Source organism: Rissa tridactyla, chromosome 2 (genome assembly GCF_028500815.1).
Source record: "Rissa tridactyla isolate bRisTri1 chromosome 2, bRisTri1.patW.cur.20221130, whole genome shotgun sequence".
NCBI classification, from domain to species: Eukaryota; Metazoa; Chordata; class Aves; order Charadriiformes; family Laridae; genus Rissa; species Rissa tridactyla.
In genome coordinates, this window is record NC_071467.1 from 121,928,160 (window position 1) to 121,947,435 (window position 19,276).

The following is a 19,276-nucleotide window of genomic DNA, read 5'->3' on the forward strand; positions in this document are numbered from 1 at the left end:
GGAGCCCAGAAACAGGAGCAAGCCCTGCCCCCGAGTGCCGCCGACCCGCCGCGACCCACCCCCGTCCCCTCAGCTGCCCCCTCCCGCCCTTCCCTCAGGCGGCCTCTCCCCTTCCCCTGCCCCTCCCCACGCGCCGCCCCGCCCCCGCGCGCGCTCCCCCTTCCCCCATTGGCCCACCGTGACGGCAACGGCACCGCCCCCCCTCCGCGCAGGCGCAGCGGCGCCCCGCTGGCGGGTTCGCGCGGCCCTCTGTTGCCCCGCCCCGCCCCCCTCCCCCCCCCCCCACTCCCCCCCGCCTCCCAACGGCTCTCCGCGAGCTGCCGCGGCCGTTGTTGTCAGTTGCGCCTGGGAGTCGCCGCAGCGGCAGGGCCCGGCGGAGCGCTAAGCCGGACGGACAGTCAGGCGCGGGGCAAGGAGCTGCCGCCGCCGCCCCCTTCACCCCTCCCCGAGGCCCAGCTGAGGTTCCCCGCTGGGGTCTATCGACCCTTTCCCTCCCTTCCCGCCGCGCTCCCCGTCCCCGCCGCCGCTCCCGAGGGCAGTCGCGGCGGGTGCTGCCCATGCAGGGGGCGGCGCGGGGCGCGGCGGCCCGAGGAGACGCCGCCGCTGCTGCAGGCAGTAAGTTGCCGGCGGGGTTGGGCCGGGTTCGGCTGGGGCCGGGCCGGTGAGGACGGGGCCGGGCCGGTGGGGTGTGGTGGGTTCCCTTCCTCCCCTCCCTTCGCCTTTCCGTTTCTCGCGGAGCCGGCCTCGCCCGCTGAGCTCCTCCCGGCCGGCCCAATGGCGGCCTCGGCCCGAGAGGAGGCGGTTGGGGGACGTTTCCCGGCCGCCGAAGGTCGGTGTGTCGGTGCTGCCCGGGGCTGGAGGAGAGAGCGGAGGTAGGGCGGGGGGGGAGAAGCGGGTGTCACTGCGGGGACGGCGGGCTCCCGGCAGCAGCCTCCCGTGCCCCCCTGGCGCGGCAGAGCCCGGCCTGTCCCCATGCCAGCCCTCTCCCCCTCCCAGGCAGTGCCCATGTGCGACACGTCCCCGCGGCAGCAAGGCGTGTGACCGGCTCCCCGCCGCGCCGCTGCCGTCTGACCCCGCGCGTGTCCGTGCCCCCCGCGTGTCCGCCCGACTGCCTGCCCGCGCCCTCCGCCCCGCAGCGGCGTACGCCCACCGCGGGGTCACCGCGGGAAAAGCGGCGGCCCGTTTACCCCTCCGCCACCCTGCTGCCCTCGCTGGCTCCGCCGCCTATTTTCTGTCGCTTGGTTTAAAAAAAAAAAAAAAAAAGATAAACAAGCGAGGCGAAAGCCCTCCGGTGAGAGAGTGGGACCGGTCGCGGGTGTGTTTTGGGGGAATGACGGTGCATCTTACCCCTCGGAACCAGGTGCATAGCCAACAGGTTTGCTCAGAACGCAAGCTGGCGTCTTTGCTGCTCACAGAGCTGGAGCATGCCCCTGACAGAAGCTGAAAGCACAAGTATCCCTTGCTCTTTGTCGATACGTGTATCGCTTCTGTCAATACACTTATTGCGTTGAATTTACTCCTTTAGATTACTATAGAAATCAGTCAGATAAGTAGGTAAGTCCTGGAGAGAGGTCTTTGTGCTTTTTGCTAGGTGGGTTCTGGCAACCAGGTGGTACTCCGCTAGTTAAATTTATGGAAGATGACTTTTAAAGATGTTTATGGTTGATGTACAGTCTTGGTAATAGCTGAAGGACAGATGTGTGGCTGGTTTTGGTGTGTGTTTGGTTTTTTTGGTATTGTTTTTTTTTCTTTTAAATAAGGAGACTGAATAAAGTATTGGAGAACATCCACTAGGGAAAAAGCCTATATTGGCCAGAGGATGGTTGGTGACAAATGTGACCTATTTTCAGATTGGATATTTTTATTGGTAAGAGGTGCTAGAACACCTGTGAAGGAGAAAGATTTACATGGGATATAGGCATATATAAAGCTTTGGGTTTTTGCTTATGCATAGATAGTTTCTGATCATCTTGTTTTTAAGAGCTTGTTAAGAGTAGATATGCAAAGAAGTGGTTTCCTCAGTGGTACCATTGCAGTTCCAGGAGCAGCTTAAGTGTACTGTATGATTTACAGCCATCTAGCATGAATGAATTGCATGCAAATCTGCTTACGCCTGCCCTCTGTAGTGCAGTCACTACTTAGTCATATAGGCTGCTTTTTGGAGTTGTTTATTATGGATATATTTAGATCTTCAAGCTCTGGGGAAGGACCAGTTTAATGAATCTCAGCAAAATCTATATAGAAGTGTTTACAAGCAAATGCTTATTATGTTAGCATTTAGCTAACATAGTTCTTGCAAGGCAGGCACCTTTAGGAACTGGGTTAATGAATGGTGGGTTTTTTTGATAGCTATATCACAGAAAGTGGGAATTTGGCTGGTGGTTATTCTTGTACTATTGCTGATCCTTAGAAAGAAGGAATCTGAAACAAACTTACAAGAACTAACAGTCATTACTATGTAATGCAATCAAATTCTACATTGTGAAACACGTTGAAATGTTAAATAGACTAGTATCTGCCCCTTTTACTTCTAGTGTGTGAAAACATCCAAATTTGAGGACTTAACAATAAAAGCTAAGGAGAAGCAACTCTAGTCTTGTCTCACCTTTTTCCTGAATATTCTACATGACCAGAAAAGTGGTAGACTGATGGCATGATTTTTCAAGTGACTGGGACAAGCAGCTAACCTGAATGCTGGAGTAGTGCCTGGTAGGCAAGGTACCCAAGACAGCACATTCATTTGGCTCTTTTAAGGTGTGATTGACACCTGAGGCTCCCAATAAAAACAGGGAAAAGCTGACACCTTAAGTGGACTTAGTGATAAACGGTGTTGTTTGTTTACACAATTGAGAAGCAAGAAAGTACAGATTGAGTTTTGGATACTGGAATTTCTGTACAGGTTACTGCTGTTCCTTGAATCATCTTGCTATAAGAACTGATATTCACATGTGGTGTGGATGGTCTCACTGTAGATACATAGCCTGCTTTTTGGTTATTTTAAACAAATAGCATGTTAGGAGTGTGCATGTTAATGTGCTACTGCAGATATTCTTCTGCTTGGAGTAGTTGTCTTCGTGTGCACTGTTCTGATCAACCTAGTCTCTTCTAAGGCTCTAACTCTCTGCCTTCAATATCATGTTTGAAAAATTCTTTTGCAGTCTATTCCTTGAGTGTATCATTGTCCTTTTATTCCACTAGCAACTGTAATGCCAGACTAGTGCCTTTGTCTTGCTTTGTTGCCTGCCTTGCTTTCAAGGGCACAATATCCTGGTGCAGCCAGCTTTTTTTCCTCAGAATGTGTGTCTCATGAAATAATGCACTTTTCTAGGATTTTGTCTGCTTTCAAAATTCCGCTGAAATGCTGTAAAACTTCTTGATCAACTTCTGCCCCTTCCTACTTAGTAGTGTTTTCTAATTATGTCTTAAAATGAGAAACTGATGAAACATGGTTTAGATCAGGGACACTACCTTTTGTATATAGGGCTAAACTGGAGTTTATGATGAATGTACTAATATTAAATTGCATAAGCTCTTAACTTTAGTAACCTATGAGATTCTGTGCATCTTCCTTGTCACACTACTTTCGAGCACTTAACTGGAATACTACAGCTTCTGTAATAATGTAAAGTAGCTGTTGTTTTAATACACATAACAGTATTATGTAAGAGCTTAAGAGGATTTGAAAAACTGTATATTCACTTAGAATTCTAGGATAACTTACCCTGGCAGAGTTCTAGTACACTTAAGTTGATTAAGTCACCAATGTTAAGAACTTAATGAGGAAAAAGTGCTGTGTAGTTTTTACACTTGTGAAACAGAGTGTGTTTGCGTTCTGAAAAGCTGAATCTCTCCATTGTACAGTGATCTTCAACAGCGTTGGGACACGAATGTTGCACTGAATTCGACAGACTGTTTTTTACTAATTTCTTCGTATATCATTCCGTGTTTTGTGCAGCAGTCTTCTATCTAGTTACTGACTGGACTTAAAGCAACTTTACTTGAGAGATAAGATGACAGACTAGGCTTTTATAATTTTAGTTCATGTTGAAGCATGGTGAATTTCAGGTGTCTACCATTTCCTAACTAATTTAGGGTGCTATAAATGATGATAAAGTATTGAAGCTGAGTAACTGTAGGCTGAGGTCGATCTATTTCTTAAGGTTTAAGTAGTTTGTATCCTATGTGGAAAATGTCAGTATCTGAGGCAACATAAGTCAATTCAGTATGGAAGTTTTGTGTTTCCAGAGGTATTGCTAAATAAATGAAGCTGTCTGACATTTGAGCTCAGAGGTAATTCTCAAGAAATTTTATAGAAGTTGTTACTGCTTGTAATAGGTACTAGCAGTATGTACACATATTTGCATCTGAATACGAGTATTTGAACTAGCATTTGATGCTTTCACCTCCCTTGATAAAGAATAAAAATCTTGTTTGTGTTTCTGAATTTACATAACAGAGAGGATGTCAGATGTTACCACAGTGGTAACTTATTAAAATGTAAAGCCACACTGAAGTGTTCACTGATTAATGGTGGAATGTTTAGTCCTGTTAGTGGTCTTTGCTACACTGTTTGGCATAAGAAAATTATGTGGTAATGTTAATAAATATACCTTTGAAATAGGTGAAACAATTCTCAGAATTCGTGAACATGGAATAGATGAGGCGATTCTTATAGAAGAGTCCAGATTGGTGGAATAGAAATCAGAGTTGTCTGTCTTCTGCGAAGTTCCTGCAGTAGGGTTTCTGGAAATAAAGATGTAGTGTCCTTTCTAAAAGATAGTGATACCATCATGAATCACAATAATATGACTTCTGTCCGATACGCAAAGTATTTCTTTGTCAGTTTCACATTCCTAGTTGTTTTGGGGGGAAAAAAGGAAGAAAAAAAGGAAAATGTGATGAGATTTAGAATATTAAGGCCTTTGAGAAGCTACTTGGATACTGCTTATCAAGCTTGGAAAGTATAATTTTGGGCTATAATATGAGTTATCTCTGTTGTGTGCAAGATGGTTGACTGAAAAGCTTGTCTGTGATCTTCAGACTTCTTTGATACCAGATCTTGATTGGTTAGGTTTATGAATATCTGTAACTAAGATACACATGTTAATTTCCTGTAGCTAAGGAGAAATTTTTCTTTCAGTGGGAACTGCAAAACATGATCATTTTAATTGAAACTAATTTTTTTATATATCATGACATCACAGGGTCTGAACAAAGTTTTGTAACTGATTTACAGATACAAAAAGAAAGTACTAGCAGATATCACACAATTTGGAGCAAGTCCTTTTAAAAAGATGTTATTACTACTTTGCAGAAGATAATTTATGGGACATGGCCATTTGGGAAGATGGGGTATTCTTCTCTTCCCCTGCAATAGTATTTTAAGAGCAGCTTTAGATCTTAAGTGGTGTATTGGTGAAGCATCTGATATGTGAACATGGTGGTGGTGTCTGTTTGTATTACTTTTTTAATTTGTTTAGCTGCATGCTGGACTTGGAGAGTAGGCACAAGAGGAAAACAGAGACAACATGAAATGAATTGCTTTTGGAGCTGTGGCTGGTGTGAGGACTTTAAATGGTGTAAAGGTATTGCTGAGTTCTTAAATCCATAGGGCAGATTGCATTTGTATTGTGTAATACCTCCTCTTAGAAATGGAAAGTGCCTTGTGAGCTACAGCGATTATCAGCATTGTTATGGAAGTATTTTGGGCTTTTAACACATTTCACAACTACAGGCAGTTGGAACCAATGCCAGTGACTACTAATGACGGGTTTGTCAATGGATCATAGTTTGATCACTCTTAGCACATCTGTCCTCTTAATAGCTTTGGTGTCTAGTCAGTAATCATAATCTTGCTATTATGACTGCTATCTTACTACTGCTTTGGAATGCATACCTACTTCAGTGTTGTCTGCGTTTTTTTTTCCTCGTTCACTGGCTTGGTGTGAAAGAAAAAAGGAAATACAGGTTCTTTACTTTTAAAGTGTGGGGGCCTTGAATAAGCAATCCAGGTCCAGTGTTTTTTCTTACTTATGTGTATTGAAGATGATTCTCAAAGATACCGACTATCTAGTGGGGTTTCTACCACACAGTTCTCAAATTTTAGTTTACTCGTTACTAGTGTTCTGCCAACCACTTGCCGCAGCCTTGCAAACCCGTGTGAAAGAGGAGAACTTTAACCTTCCATGTTTGATGTGAGTGTATTATGACTTCAAGAAAATGGGATGGCAGACAGCAATCTGTAGGTCTGAAAGTTTGGGGATTTCTTGTTTAAGAAATATGTGTATTCTTTAATTGACGGTATCCTGAATCGTGCATCGTATTTTTTAAGTTTATTTTTCTCATATGTTGGAGCTCCCTCAAAGTCTTGTTTTTAGATCTGGGGTCATGTAGGCTCTCATAATTTTCTGTTACAAAATAACATTAGTAACTTATTTCTTCTCAAATCTGTAATGCTACCCCTCCCTCCCCCAACCTGTTTATAGGCCTGCCAAATATTTCTACTGCTTGCTGTTGACTGAATAATGGGCCTTAGAGTTGAAGTATTCTTTTTAGCATTTTGTTTTTATTTCTGGGCTCTAAGAAGAGTTAAGGCCGAGCATCAGTAGCTCTGATGCCTGCAATACATTCTAAAATCATGAAACTAACATTTCACTAAAGGCTTCCCAAATGTTTAATGGCAAAACTTCCTCAGCAATTGGTAGCTCTCATATCTTTTCTGAGCAAAATTCTGAAGACTATTTAAAAATAGGGAATACCATTAAATTGTGTAGGTTAATTCTTCTTTTTATGTTTGGAACATAGAACTACTTGATAATTTTTATCTTCATCATTCCAGGTATAGCTATGCTGAATGGTAGAGAGATTTGCTGATACATCTTGACACTTTACTAACGCACTGTGAGGTGGATGCTGATGCTGTGGGAGATGGCAGTGAGACCTCCTATGAAAATAAAAATGCACGTACACCTTGGAAAAAAAACTACTATAGTGTTTTATTGTGGAACGTGTCAGGAGCAAGAGCGTTTATAGAGTTTGTCATCAGTGAAGGGGAAGATATGTGTGTATGCTGTGATGCAGTCACACGAAGTGGAAAATAAAGCATGAGATAGCATTGTGTATATAAGGGCTGAGTTGTAACACCACTGCTCCTACGCCCCAAGAATGCTGCATCTGCAAAGTGTTTGGTTGTAGGGCAGGTATAGATTGCCATCGTTTCTTTGAGTACCTTTGAATGGTAGTTGTGAAGGCTTAGGTCACAGGAAGGTGGAGGAGGAAGGGCTTTGGACTGTGACACCTCTGTGTGGAAACAAAAGGAGAACACAGGTTCTTGGGCTCTTAAGTCCCATATTGTGTCCTGAATATTCAGGCATATTGGGTAGTATGAGGCTTAAAAAGTTTGAAATACTCCGGAGGAATGGAGTCATGACTAGTGTTCAGAGCATGTGGTATGCATTAAGTGTGTATGTTCTTCACACTTCACTCTTGCAACACTTTGTACCTGTTCCTAGTGTGTTGGCTCTCCCTTATATAAAAGGAAAGGTGATCAAAAGCCCTCTTGGGGAAAGGTCTAACATCATCACATAGTAGTGGCTCACTTAGTAACAAAGACTCATGGATTAGACTGTGAAGGTATCTTGCAGTAGGATAGCAGAAAAAAAAGAAAATATTGGAAAAAAATTTAAGAAATTATACTTGCACAGTTTGTATACCAAGTTGGTGTTTCCTCCAGTTTGCTCTCAGATTTTAATGATTTGTACAAATTGCTTTCAGACTAAAAAAGTTGCTTCTGGATCTCTGAGATCAGTTTATGTCAAATTTTGGTTTAGTATTTCTAGGAAGAATAGCAACATGTGTCTTTTTCTCAACATAAAATTATGTAGTAAATTAATTGGTATAGATGCTGTTACTCATCTGAGACAAAAGAGAGTAAAAAGGAGAAACAAGGTGAAATTTATTTAATCTGTTTTGTGGATGTGTATAATCTGTACATCCACTGAACTAGTGATCCTAAATTCCTGTTACAGAAAATGAAAATGCGTGCTTCTAAGAAATGATTCATTTAGCTATCTGCTTTAGGGTGCAATTTGTTTTATCATAGACTCTTATCTGAGTTGACTGAATCTCCATTTATCGTGAAGGGAGACAGGAATTGTTAGCTGTCTGTGGGCAGATGAATCCCAGGAAGATAACTTCAGCTTTTATATCTGTTAGCCTGATAATGCAGGGAAGTTTTTGTGTTGATACTATTATATCATTTTGTTGAAATGGGACCTTGCATCTTCATTTTCTAAAGTAAGAAGCTAATACACACATTAAGGTAAGATGAACTAAGCTGGTCTTGCATGTAGTGTATAATATAATGAAACTTTTTTTACAGGATGAATTGCTTAAAGAAAAACTAGTGTTGCTGAAACATGCTGTTTTTCTAAACAGATCTATTGGAGATCTATTCATCCATTTTCTAGAGGTGGTTGAATCACAGTACTGTTAAGCATCTTAATAGGATGCATGTGATACTACAAAACGGCTTCTGCAGGTCTCCATCACAGAGGCTGTTTGCAGTATATATGAGCTTCTATGGAAGGAAGGATCTATTCTGAATCTATTTACTGGTAAATGTCTATATTGCATAAAACGAGTATGATCGGGGGTGTAGCTGAATTCTGGTATAGTTAAGGAAAACTGCATTTTTAAATCTGTAATTAGGCACATGGATTAAATGCTGCTAATGGTTAGTAAGCTTGCTAACTAGAAAACCTAAACTCTTTAATGCTGAAAAATGAACTTATAAAGGACTTGAGAGAATGTGAATTAAGAGAGACAGGTTAAATATTTTGTGTGATATAACTGGCCTTTAAATGTTTTTCCTCAGGCTGTAGTTTGGCTTGCTGGCAAAGTATGGTTGGCTGAAACTTCGATTGTCATGCGGTGCAGTTTGCAGCTCCTTCATTTGGTAAAAATGTTCAAGAGGTCACATTGTAAACTGGATCACTGAAATGATCTGTCACTAAAACTAACCCTGTTTTGGAGCATGATGATAGTAGATGTGTTGAATGTGGAAGTTTGGGGTGATTCCATTTATAGTTAACCCCAAAAGTGTTACTGATGTAACTAAAGAGACAACTGCAAAGAAAGGGTCACAAAGAGGCTTCTTCAGCTTGAAAGCTGGTACTTTGTGCAACTGCACTCTTAGTTGATCCCTAAGTGCTTTCAAAATTCTTCTTTCTTACTCTAGAGAGAAACGGAGAAAAAGAGACTACTTCTCTGAGAAGTATAGCAACTGTGATCCTTTAGGTAGCATCTTTAAATTGTAATCAAGGTTTATATCTATATGCACTATGACAGTTTTGCATCCATTTCCTACTACTGAACAATTCTTGATTTTTGGTATGTTCACTTCAAACTGTGTGTGCATCCAAGATCCTTGTGTTTAGCTGTGGGAGCTTTGTCTCTAAAGATTTATTTTAAAACCACAGAGTTAAAAGTTAGTTGGTCTGTTATTGTGGAAACTCTATGTTAAACTGTTAATGAATCTGTATTAATTTTATTTCAGTTAATGGGGCTGCAACATTAGTATTTCATTTATGTAGGCTTTTATCCTATTGATTACTGTCTGATGTATTTCTCCATGGCTTAATCATAACTGATTTCTGCTGGAATTTTGTTGACAGGTTGATGTTTATGTGCATTCTGTCATTTAGAGATAAATCACTTCTTGAGTTTGTACGAAGATGGTTGAGAATGTGCCAAGTAAACAAAATAATTAGTATAAATCTTTCCTTACTGCTGAGTGTTGCAGTTACTTAAATTCAGACAAGTTACGTTCTGTTACATCTAGCTGGGTTTACTCTCTCCCTTTTGCTCTGGAAGGGATGGAACCTTCTTGAATTTAAGAAAGAAAAGCTAAGTCAAAATTGAATGAGACTTTTTTGCCTCCCATCTTTCTTACCTCTTCCAGTAACAAAACTTGGGTTTTGCCATGCACTAAGAAAGCTCTATTTTGTCTGCAGGTGTTGTTTTTGAATCCAAGACTTAACAGAAAATTTCTCTTAAAGCCACATCTCCTCCTCAGAGAGTAAAGGTGTTTCGTGATCTGGGCCAGATTTGCAGGGTGTCATGTATTCATGCAAGCAGAGATGTAAATGTTGAGATTTGACTTAACATTCAGAAAAGTATTGGTCCATAAAAACTTGAGCGCTGGAGTCTGTGTTGTTGGTAACTTGAATGGCTTAGGAAATGGCTATCTGTTCTTTGACACAACTCTTACAATTTTTTTAAAATTTAAGGGTTCTAAAACTGTTAAGTAGTTTAGCATAAGGTATTGGCTGCAGGATGCATTATGGGTAAAACAGATTTGTAAGGAGGAGTAATGTCCTGGTGGCAGTTAAAAAAGTTGTCTTTGTAAATTTGTGTGCTCTTTTTTCTTTTTATTTTATTTCTTTCATCTAGAAGCAGTGAAGAGTCTGATTAGGGTGCTGTGGAGACAGCAGTTCTATAAAGTGTGTTTGTGTGGGGTGGGTTTTTTGTTTGTTGGGGTTTTTTTTTTAAATGCTTGCAGTCCTTTGAGGATTGAGACTCTGGAGTCATACAACCGTATGGGGCACAGCTGATTAATATCTCCCCTGTTGCTTCATACAAGTTAAGATTAGGTGGTTTATGTATGTATGTGGACTATTTTTCATTAGCCTGCATTTTGGGGGTTAGGTCAGTATGATGGAACATTATACAACTATAATAAAACACTACGTGAAAACATTATGTTAGTGCTCAGTAGTTGTAAAAAAAAAAAAAAAAAAAAACAAAAAACAAAAAACAAAAAAAAAACAAAACTAACAAAAGAAACCCCAAGAGCCAAATTTGCCTAAGAAAGGAGTACAAAACAAACCAGAAAATGTGTAGAAAAAGGTGAGAGGAATGCTAAAACCTGTGGAATAACCTCTGTAAAAGGAGTGACAGACTAGGACTTGAACAAGATTGAACTGAAGCTAAGAAGGAAGCAAGCTAAAATAAAACTGAGTTGCTTGAGGCAAGGTAAATAGAGTATGATAGTTCTTGTTTTGGAACAGACAGTGAATGAGAAGATGCACAAATTATCAGGAGATTAAAAACAAACAAAAGGAAGTGGTTCTTCTCACAGCACATACTTAAGCTATTAAACTCCTTGTTGCAGGATGTTCTTCATACTAAAAATTCACATGCTTTAATAAAGCACCTGCCCAGTTTCGCAGGGAGGGGTGGGGTGGAATCCATCAAGCATTATTAAACACAAAGCCACTGCCCTCTGATGTAAAGAAGTTTTTGAATCTCTTAAAGATAAGGAGAGTTTCATTATTTATTGTTACGTTTCCCATTGTACTATGTTCTTACCTATGCATCCTCTAATGGTTACTTACCAGGTAGGAAAATGTTTGACATGGGTGTTTGGTTTAATGTAGCATGCTCTAATCTAGTTTTGTACTTTCTGGAATAAGGATGGGATGGTATTACATGGTTAATTGGGAGTGGTAGAGGAAACTTTGTAAGATGAGCGGTATGGGATGTGTTCAGAAGCAGATATGCCTACCCCAGTTTTGATACTATGGCATCTTCTAGTGAAGTGGAGTGGTTTTTGGAACAGCTTCTAAAGCATAGTGCTTAGTAGCAGAAAGAAAGGATACAGTAACACAAAACTCAATGAAGTTTTTTAAAGATTGATTATTATCTTTAAAGAAAAACAACCCCAAACCCCAATGTTTATATGATTGTTACACTTATCCTGTTCCATGTTTAAGTTATGAGGTTTCAGAATTTGATTGATTTCATTCAAATTTTACAGGGGTGGAGGTCTCAAACTGAATTCCCACGGAGTTTGTGGAAGTAGACAGCTGGATAGAGAAGAGGTTATACCATGGCTCCAGCTGAGAGAAGCAGTAAGGTAAGCTTGTTAAACATCAGAGAATCCTCATAGGACCCCCAACCTTGTAATTGAATCCATATGAAACCAGGTTCATTAGTTTCACTGCCTGTGAAATAACTTGTTTAGCAGGGAGTGTTTTTAATCTAATGCTTACATTTCAACTGGAGAATAACTAATGTATGGGGCTGTTTGTTTGCCAGCTTCCTTTTCAAAGATTTTCTTTTTGAAGTTCAGTTTTGAAACTGTGAAAATATATTCTAAAGAGCTGTGTTTTCTGTATTTTATTGAGTTGGCAATAAGCCATCTAATTTTCATATTTCTAGCTACTTTGCACACAAAGTGGGAGAAATGATACAGGTTTTCTTTATTTTTTTGATACAGATTTTTATTTAAACCTCAGTCTAAGTTAAAGATGCAGGAAAAGTTTTTGGGAAGTTTCGTGTGTGGAAAAAATGGCACTGTGGGACATAAGACCTTCAAAACCAGCTTTGAATATGAACATTTTATAAGTTGGATCTTGTTTGCTTAAATGCTAGATTAACTGGTAAGCAGGAGTTCAGCATAAATAACATGAACTTTTGAGTTCTCTTCCCTACCCTTCTTCCCCCTTCTCCTGACTCATTCCCAGGACTGCTGAACATATGCATCCTACATGGAAACTTTTATCACCAGTCAAAATATTTAAGAAGACATTTTATTTAGCACTAAGAGTACATCCAACCCGAATGTTTCATTTCAGCCTGTAAGGCTTTCTTCATTTGTTGTAATTACAGTATTGACTGATAATGCTCAAATTAATTAGAGTAACAAAATTAAGTCTTGTATGTCAGTCTGAGCTTTACTAAACAGGAAGCTGTAAAAAGGGAGAAGGTAAAAGTCCAAAGTCATGCCATCAGAACTTTGTATTAGAGCTGTTTTATGCTGCAACATGAAGGAATACACCAAAAATAAGATAAGTATGTTCCTCTTATCAATATTCTGTGCTGCCCAGCTGATTTATAACGTAGCTGGAAAAGTTACAGATTTCAGCTTTGCCAACTTTAATGGTCCTTATAACACTGATTTCTTCAAGTGTTGCTTGCAAGGTTTCTAAGCCAAGAACAAGAAGGCCAGTGAATTTCAAAGAAATTTTTGTTATTGCATTGTTGAAATTCACTTTCTTCAAGCATCTTGATAATGTGATTTCAAGCATCCTGATAATGTGATTTCAGAAATCTGATGGTTACCACAGAATGGTTTATCAAACCCTTTGCAAAACTCCCTGAATAATTTCATAAGTAATCTGTAATAATGTGCCAGTGTAAATTTAGGAGAATTACAGGATAATAATTTTGCTTATTTTTATACAAATATATAATCTTGTCTCCTTATTTTTAGGTGTGCTTGGCGGTGACAATGGACTACTTATTTGCATCAGATACTCTTATATGAAAAGATCACGTTTCCAAAGAGCTTAAATATTATTTCATTTCTGAAACAGAATGGCAGGCTTCAAACGAGGCTATGATGGAAAAATTGCGGGATTGTATGACTTGGATAAAACTTTGGGCAGAGGACACTTTGCTGTGGTCAAACTTGCTCGGCATGTCTTTACTGGTGAAAAAGTAGCAGTAAAAGTAATTGACAAGACCAAACTGGACACTTTAGCCACTGGACATCTCTTTCAGGAAGTTAGATGCATGAAACTAGTGCAGCATCCCAATATAGTACGACTGTATGAAGTGATTGACACCCAGACTAAGCTTTATCTTATCTTAGAGCTGGGTGATGGAGGAGATATGTTTGATTACATCATGAAACATGAAGAAGGTCTGAATGAGGATCTGGCAAAAAAGTATTTTGCTCAAATAGTTCATGCCATCTCCTACTGCCATAAACTGCATGTAGTTCATAGAGACTTAAAACCAGAGAATGTGGTCTTCTTTGAAAAACAAGGACTTGTGAAATTGACTGATTTTGGCTTCAGCAACAAATTCCAGCCTGGAAAGAAGCTCACCACAAGCTGTGGATCTCTTGCATATTCTGCTCCTGAAATTTTACTTGGGGATGAATATGATGCACCAGCAGTGGGTATGTCTGCTTTGAATTCAACCAGTAATCTAAACTTAAGTACCATGATGTTGTAGCACTCTGTTTTCTGTTTGAAGTTAATGCCATGTGTGGAAGCCATCTAGTTGGCAAGAAATAATATTATAACGTGGATCAGTTATGGATGAGTTAATGCTGGAGCAGCTCTGTTTGAAGGAGATAGTAAAACATTCTCAAAAATGCTTAAAAGTCTTTTTTTTTTTGTATGAGATGATGCAATTGCATACATTGTAATTAACTTTTCTATTAATAATAATGTGGATGCAGTGCGTATATTTGTACTTGCTTTGTTAGAGGACCCATCTCCTTTTCAGAAAAGTGCCTGGTTTTAGTTTATTTCTAACAATTCCCCTCCCCCCCGCCTGCCAAAAAAACCCCAAACCTGAACCACCCAGTGATTTTCTTTTCTCAGTTTAGCCATATAAGAATGATAGTGTGAGCCCAGCTGCTTACGTGTTCTGCTGCAAGGTGGTAGGAATCAATTTTTAATAAGTACTAACTTGGCTATGGAAGGAGGAGACAGGGAATTAAGGAAAACTTTAACTCCCTCTTCCCCTTCTCTGCCCTTTTTTTGTCTGAGAACTGAAAGTAGGGGGTGAGTTCCCAGTTACTTAAAAGGTAAGAGAAACAGTAATGTGCCAATTAGTCTGCATGTTTCTAGCTGGAAAGTGGAATGTGCTAGACAGACTACTACAGATAATTCTCTTACTCTCCCTATTAGGTCTACTGCATATTCTATTAGAAGTAACTTAGAGGTTTTTTTTAAAATAGCTGTAAACACTGATAGAGTCACTGAAGAATGTCTTGTAGTCATACAGATTGTTTGTTAGTTGAGGTAAACTTGCTGCTTCTCCAACAAGTTTAGGTACATGTAATTCCAAATGGTGCTTCAAAAATAGTTTATTGTAGTCAACATGCCTCTTGTTCTTGTGTGCCCACTATCTGATGCTTTTACTGTCTTAATAACACCCATTAGGACTCTGTACATGGATGTGTGTGTGTTTTATCATGGTTATAGTAGTGGCTGTAGTGATGGTTTAAATTAAGACTGACTTGTCCAATTTGTTGCTAATTTACCTGAGGTAAACAATCAGCTAATTTTGTATGCTGACAAGGTATTGCTGTACACTGTTGAAAGTTCTTGCATTATTTTTAATATAAACATTTTTAGCTGGTAGATCTTATGGTCTTTGCTTAAACATTTGAATGTCACTTAGTGACTTTTAACTTTGAATAGGTATTTTACTGTGGGTTTTCTGGACTTGAAAGTACATTCTCAAGTGTGCTATAATTAGGAATTTTAGATGTCTGTGCTATTTGTGGTTTTGTTGATGCTACAGTGATGCTTGACAAAATGATTTCTATTTAGATTCAGATGTTTTAAATGAGTTGGTTCTGGTTTTATTAGTGGCAAACGAGAGATCTTGAGTTCTTCTGTGTTCTTTTATGTCTCTTTATTTTGAGAATTTACTGAAGCATGAGTGTAACTGATTGCAGTGGCCTCTGAAACTAGATGGAAAAGTGCGTTTGTTAAATATTCTGTACAGTGCCTTATGTGAATTATTTCATGAAAAAACAGAGTAGCAGTCAGATTTTAGAGGATGAGCACAAAATGAAGTTTTGATACTGCTGCCCAACTGAAGATGCTTGGAAGAAAGAAGGTGTATGGGGATTAATGAGGGGAAGGAGGGCAAGGGGCACTAGGACCATTATGACCAGATGGTCCAAGTTGAATTATATAGTTAATAAAGCACACTTTGGACCTCCTAATGATAAATGTAAGAATGGTGGCATCATATAAAATATTTCTTAGAGGACTTTGTAGGCAATCAGGTAGGTATACTTTGGAATAGTACTAGAAGAAAATGGTTAAATGGATTCATAGAGGAGGAGGTCTTGCTAATATAGAGTGGATTTATGTGAATAGTAGAAAAACTACAAAAAAAAAAATTTCTTCTAGCTGATCTTTAAGGATGCTAGTTAAGTTCTGTTTCTGAGAATATTCAAATACACTTCAGTGATTAGTTTTTGCTTACTTATTCCCCAATATACTGTCTTGGTTACTGGATGCTAGAACTTCTCCTATCCTAGTTGACAGATTGCAGTGCTTGTAGTCTAACTTTTTAGTAGCACAGTTTTCATCATTTTGTAATGCACTGCAAAATCTCTAAAGTACTGTCAGTACAATAGTTACAGAATCAAAATATCAAAATTTGCTATGAGTTGCCAAAAAGATAACGGCCTTGAAGCATGTGGGGTTTTTTTCTGACTGGGTAAAAAAGTAAGATACACTATGTAAGGTTTCTAAATATGACTTATTTGTGTATTTTAAAGGGGGGGGGAATATCAGGGACTTCTTTAAAGCCTTCTTTCCCCAAATGGAGTCTTAAGTGTAAAATCTTAAAAGAATATATGTTTAGGAAATTTATCACCAACTATGTAATTATGCAACTGAGAAATCAGCTTGTGCAAACTTTTCTTAACCTTTAAAGATAAATTTTAATGCGAAGATGAGGTCATACTTGTGAAAACGTCTACTTCTGAATTTATGCATATTTCTAGTCCACAAGAGAGATAACATCAGTTACATTTTGATGCTGGTAATGTGCAAGGTGTATGTGTGTACATGTATATGTGTGTGTGTAGAGAGATATATATATATAGCCTGAAATAGTGAAGTGCTGTGAACTCATTCAGCTATTAGCTGAATAGGGCTGTTAATATTGCAATAATAATGACTGACAATGGCAAAGGTATTTTGCCAGTTAAGATGATATTACGATGTAGCCGAACCAATCTAACAGCTAGTTGCTTATGAGAAAGGTCAGGTTTTCTCCAGTGCAACCATGTGGTCCTGCTCCTTTATGAGCATCAGACCACTTGAAAACCAACTCAATTTACTAAAATGCCAAATTAAAAAGGATTGCCCTGCTTATACTCTGTGCATGTTAAGGTACATTTGCACTCATTATAGTATTTCAAAAACCCCGTGCCTGTTTTCATTTATCCAAAATTATTGTTATATTCGCAAAAATTATTTCAATAAAAAATGATCAAGATATATCATGGTCTTTTTTGCATAAGACCTTTGCCACAAGCATGGCTTTTCTGATGGCTTATGAATAATACTAGAATGAGTATATGAAGGAAAACACATTTTCTTGCTACAAAGAGCTGAAATATTCAGGGCAAGTCTTTCATTAAGTTATGCTTAATAAGTATCATGGAAAAGCTTGCTTCATGAAAAACTAACTGTTTCAGCTAGTTTAAGTATTAATCTCTCCTTTGTGATGCTACTTAAGTTTTCACACTTGAAAAGGGACCAGTTAATGTAGGTGTCTCATTTCCTTTTGTGTTTAAAGCTGTAGTTAAAATGATGCAAGAGGAATATTAGGCAATGATCGTATGTTCCCAGGGCTTTTCAAAAAGCTGAGTGAGTTAGATAATAAGTTCTGTTGCTTGTAGTTTCCCATGGTTTTTTCACACTTAATTAAAATTTGTTCTAGGCAGAGGAAAGTGAGAGGACTGTAGCTGCACACAAAATTCATTTTGTAAATCAAATGGATGTATTATTTTAGATCAGAGTTCTGTCTAGAGCAGAGGTTTAATCCAGTGAACTCCAGCAGTATTCAAGAGTGGATAACTACAGATGAGAAAGAATAAACTATGCTTCTGGTAAGACTTTTCCTTTGTTACTCTACAGGCATCAACAGAGATCGGATCATTAAATAAACAGAAATCACCTCTTTCCTAGGTGATGAAGTTTAGTTACAGTTTTTCAGATTAGTTGATTCTGTCAGAAGAGAGCAAGTTCTGTTTTAACCGCTTGGCATCTCTACAAAGTATTAAGTGCTGTGTGGGCTAAAGTAATTCTGGAAGACATTGATACTTCTGATAGGTTTTTATTACTGTAGTTGGGTATTCTGTATGTGATTTTGTAGATGCATGGAAACATTTGCAGAAGTAAATCCTTCTGGGGATGAGAAATGGGCAAACTTGGCACAGTTGAGCACAGGCCTCTAGAACGGTATGGTAATGCACAAATAACACTACGTATCATCACAATTATTTAGCATTACAGTCTGTCACAGCAACACCAAGAGAATGGTGGCAAGGTGTTCCTCATAAGACATGACTAACAAGAATATTATGATTACTGTAGCTCAGTGCTATTCATGTACTTCAAATCCAACTTGCTGCCTTCTTGGAAGTTGCATGGGACAAACACTTGAATAACATTCATTACTTTACTAGCTGAGATGCTGGCTTTCTTGCACAACTTGCACCTGGATATCTTCTGACAATATGTTAAGATAATAATGGATGTATGTATTCATTATCTAGTCATACATTTTTCATTATTAAAGGAAACAGAGCATTTGTCATACATATATTTCCCTTTCCTGAGAAGATGATACTGCTTTTAGACCCCCTTTTTTTTTTCCAGACCCACTACAAGAAAGACATTGAGGTGCTGGAGCGTGTCCAGAGAAGGGCAATGAAGCTGGTGAGGGGCTGGAGAACAAGGCTTATGAGGAGCAGCTGAGGGAGCTGGGGGTGGTTTAGCCTGGAGAAAAGGAGGCTGAGGGGAGACCTTACCACTCTCTACAACTACCTGAAAGGTTGTAGTGAGGTGGGGGTTGATCTCTTCTCCCAAGTAACAAGCAATAGGACAAGAGGAAACGGCCTCAAGTTGTGCCAGGGGAAGTTTAGATTGGATATTAGGAAAAATTTTTACATTGAAAGGCTTGTCAAGTATTGGAACAGGCTGCCCAGGGAAGTGGTTAAGTTACCATCAGTGGAGATATTTAAAAGACCGGTAGACACAGTGCTTAGTGATCTGGTTTAGTGATGTTTTTTCAGTTTTACGTTCATGGTTGGACTAGATGATTTTTAAAGGTCCCTTCCAACCTAGGCAATTCTATGAATCAGTTGGAATGATCCCACATTCTCTTGTTTTCTTTTTGCATCAAGCACTTCCAAGAGCTTCTTATCTGCATGTAGTGTTGCTGAGTGTGTTTGGTCTTTCAAAGCTTCAGCCACGTTTACCAGGTGCTTGAGGATATCTAGGTAGCCCTGATGACCCTATGTGCCTGTGTAGAGCTAGTTTTGAGGTTTCTGCATGTTATTTGCAAATTGAGTGACTAATATAAGCATCATGGCCAGTGGGTATGTACAATAACCTTTTACACTATAAAAATGCTGAATATAAGATTTGATAGACTTGAGTAAAAAAATAAAAGTAGTAAGATACTTGCAAACAATACATAGTATTGAATCATTTAGCAT

At 39.3% G+C, this 19,276-nt stretch overlaps 1 protein-coding gene across 3 annotated transcripts in view; it reads left to right on the plus strand.

Annotated features, from left to right (window-relative positions):
- Positions 1–314: 314 nt before the first annotated feature.
- Positions 315–19,276, plus strand: part of SNRK (SNF related kinase) — a 41,289-nt gene continuing 22,327 nt past the window's right edge. Inside the window, exons 1-4 of one of the 3 annotated variants that reach the window (XM_054190229.1) lie at positions 315–615; positions 11,819–11,917; positions 12,281–12,443; positions 13,277–13,969. In XM_054190229.1, the coding sequence (XP_054046204.1) occupies positions 13,381–13,969 (589 nt within the window). In that variant the 5' untranslated portion in view covers positions 315–615; positions 11,819–11,917; positions 12,281–12,443; positions 13,277–13,380. Of the gene's footprint in view, positions 616–710; positions 873–11,818; positions 11,918–12,280; positions 12,444–13,276; positions 13,970–19,276 lie in introns of those variants that run through there. The other 2 variants (XM_054190227.1, XM_054190228.1) reach the window with 2 other exon arrangements.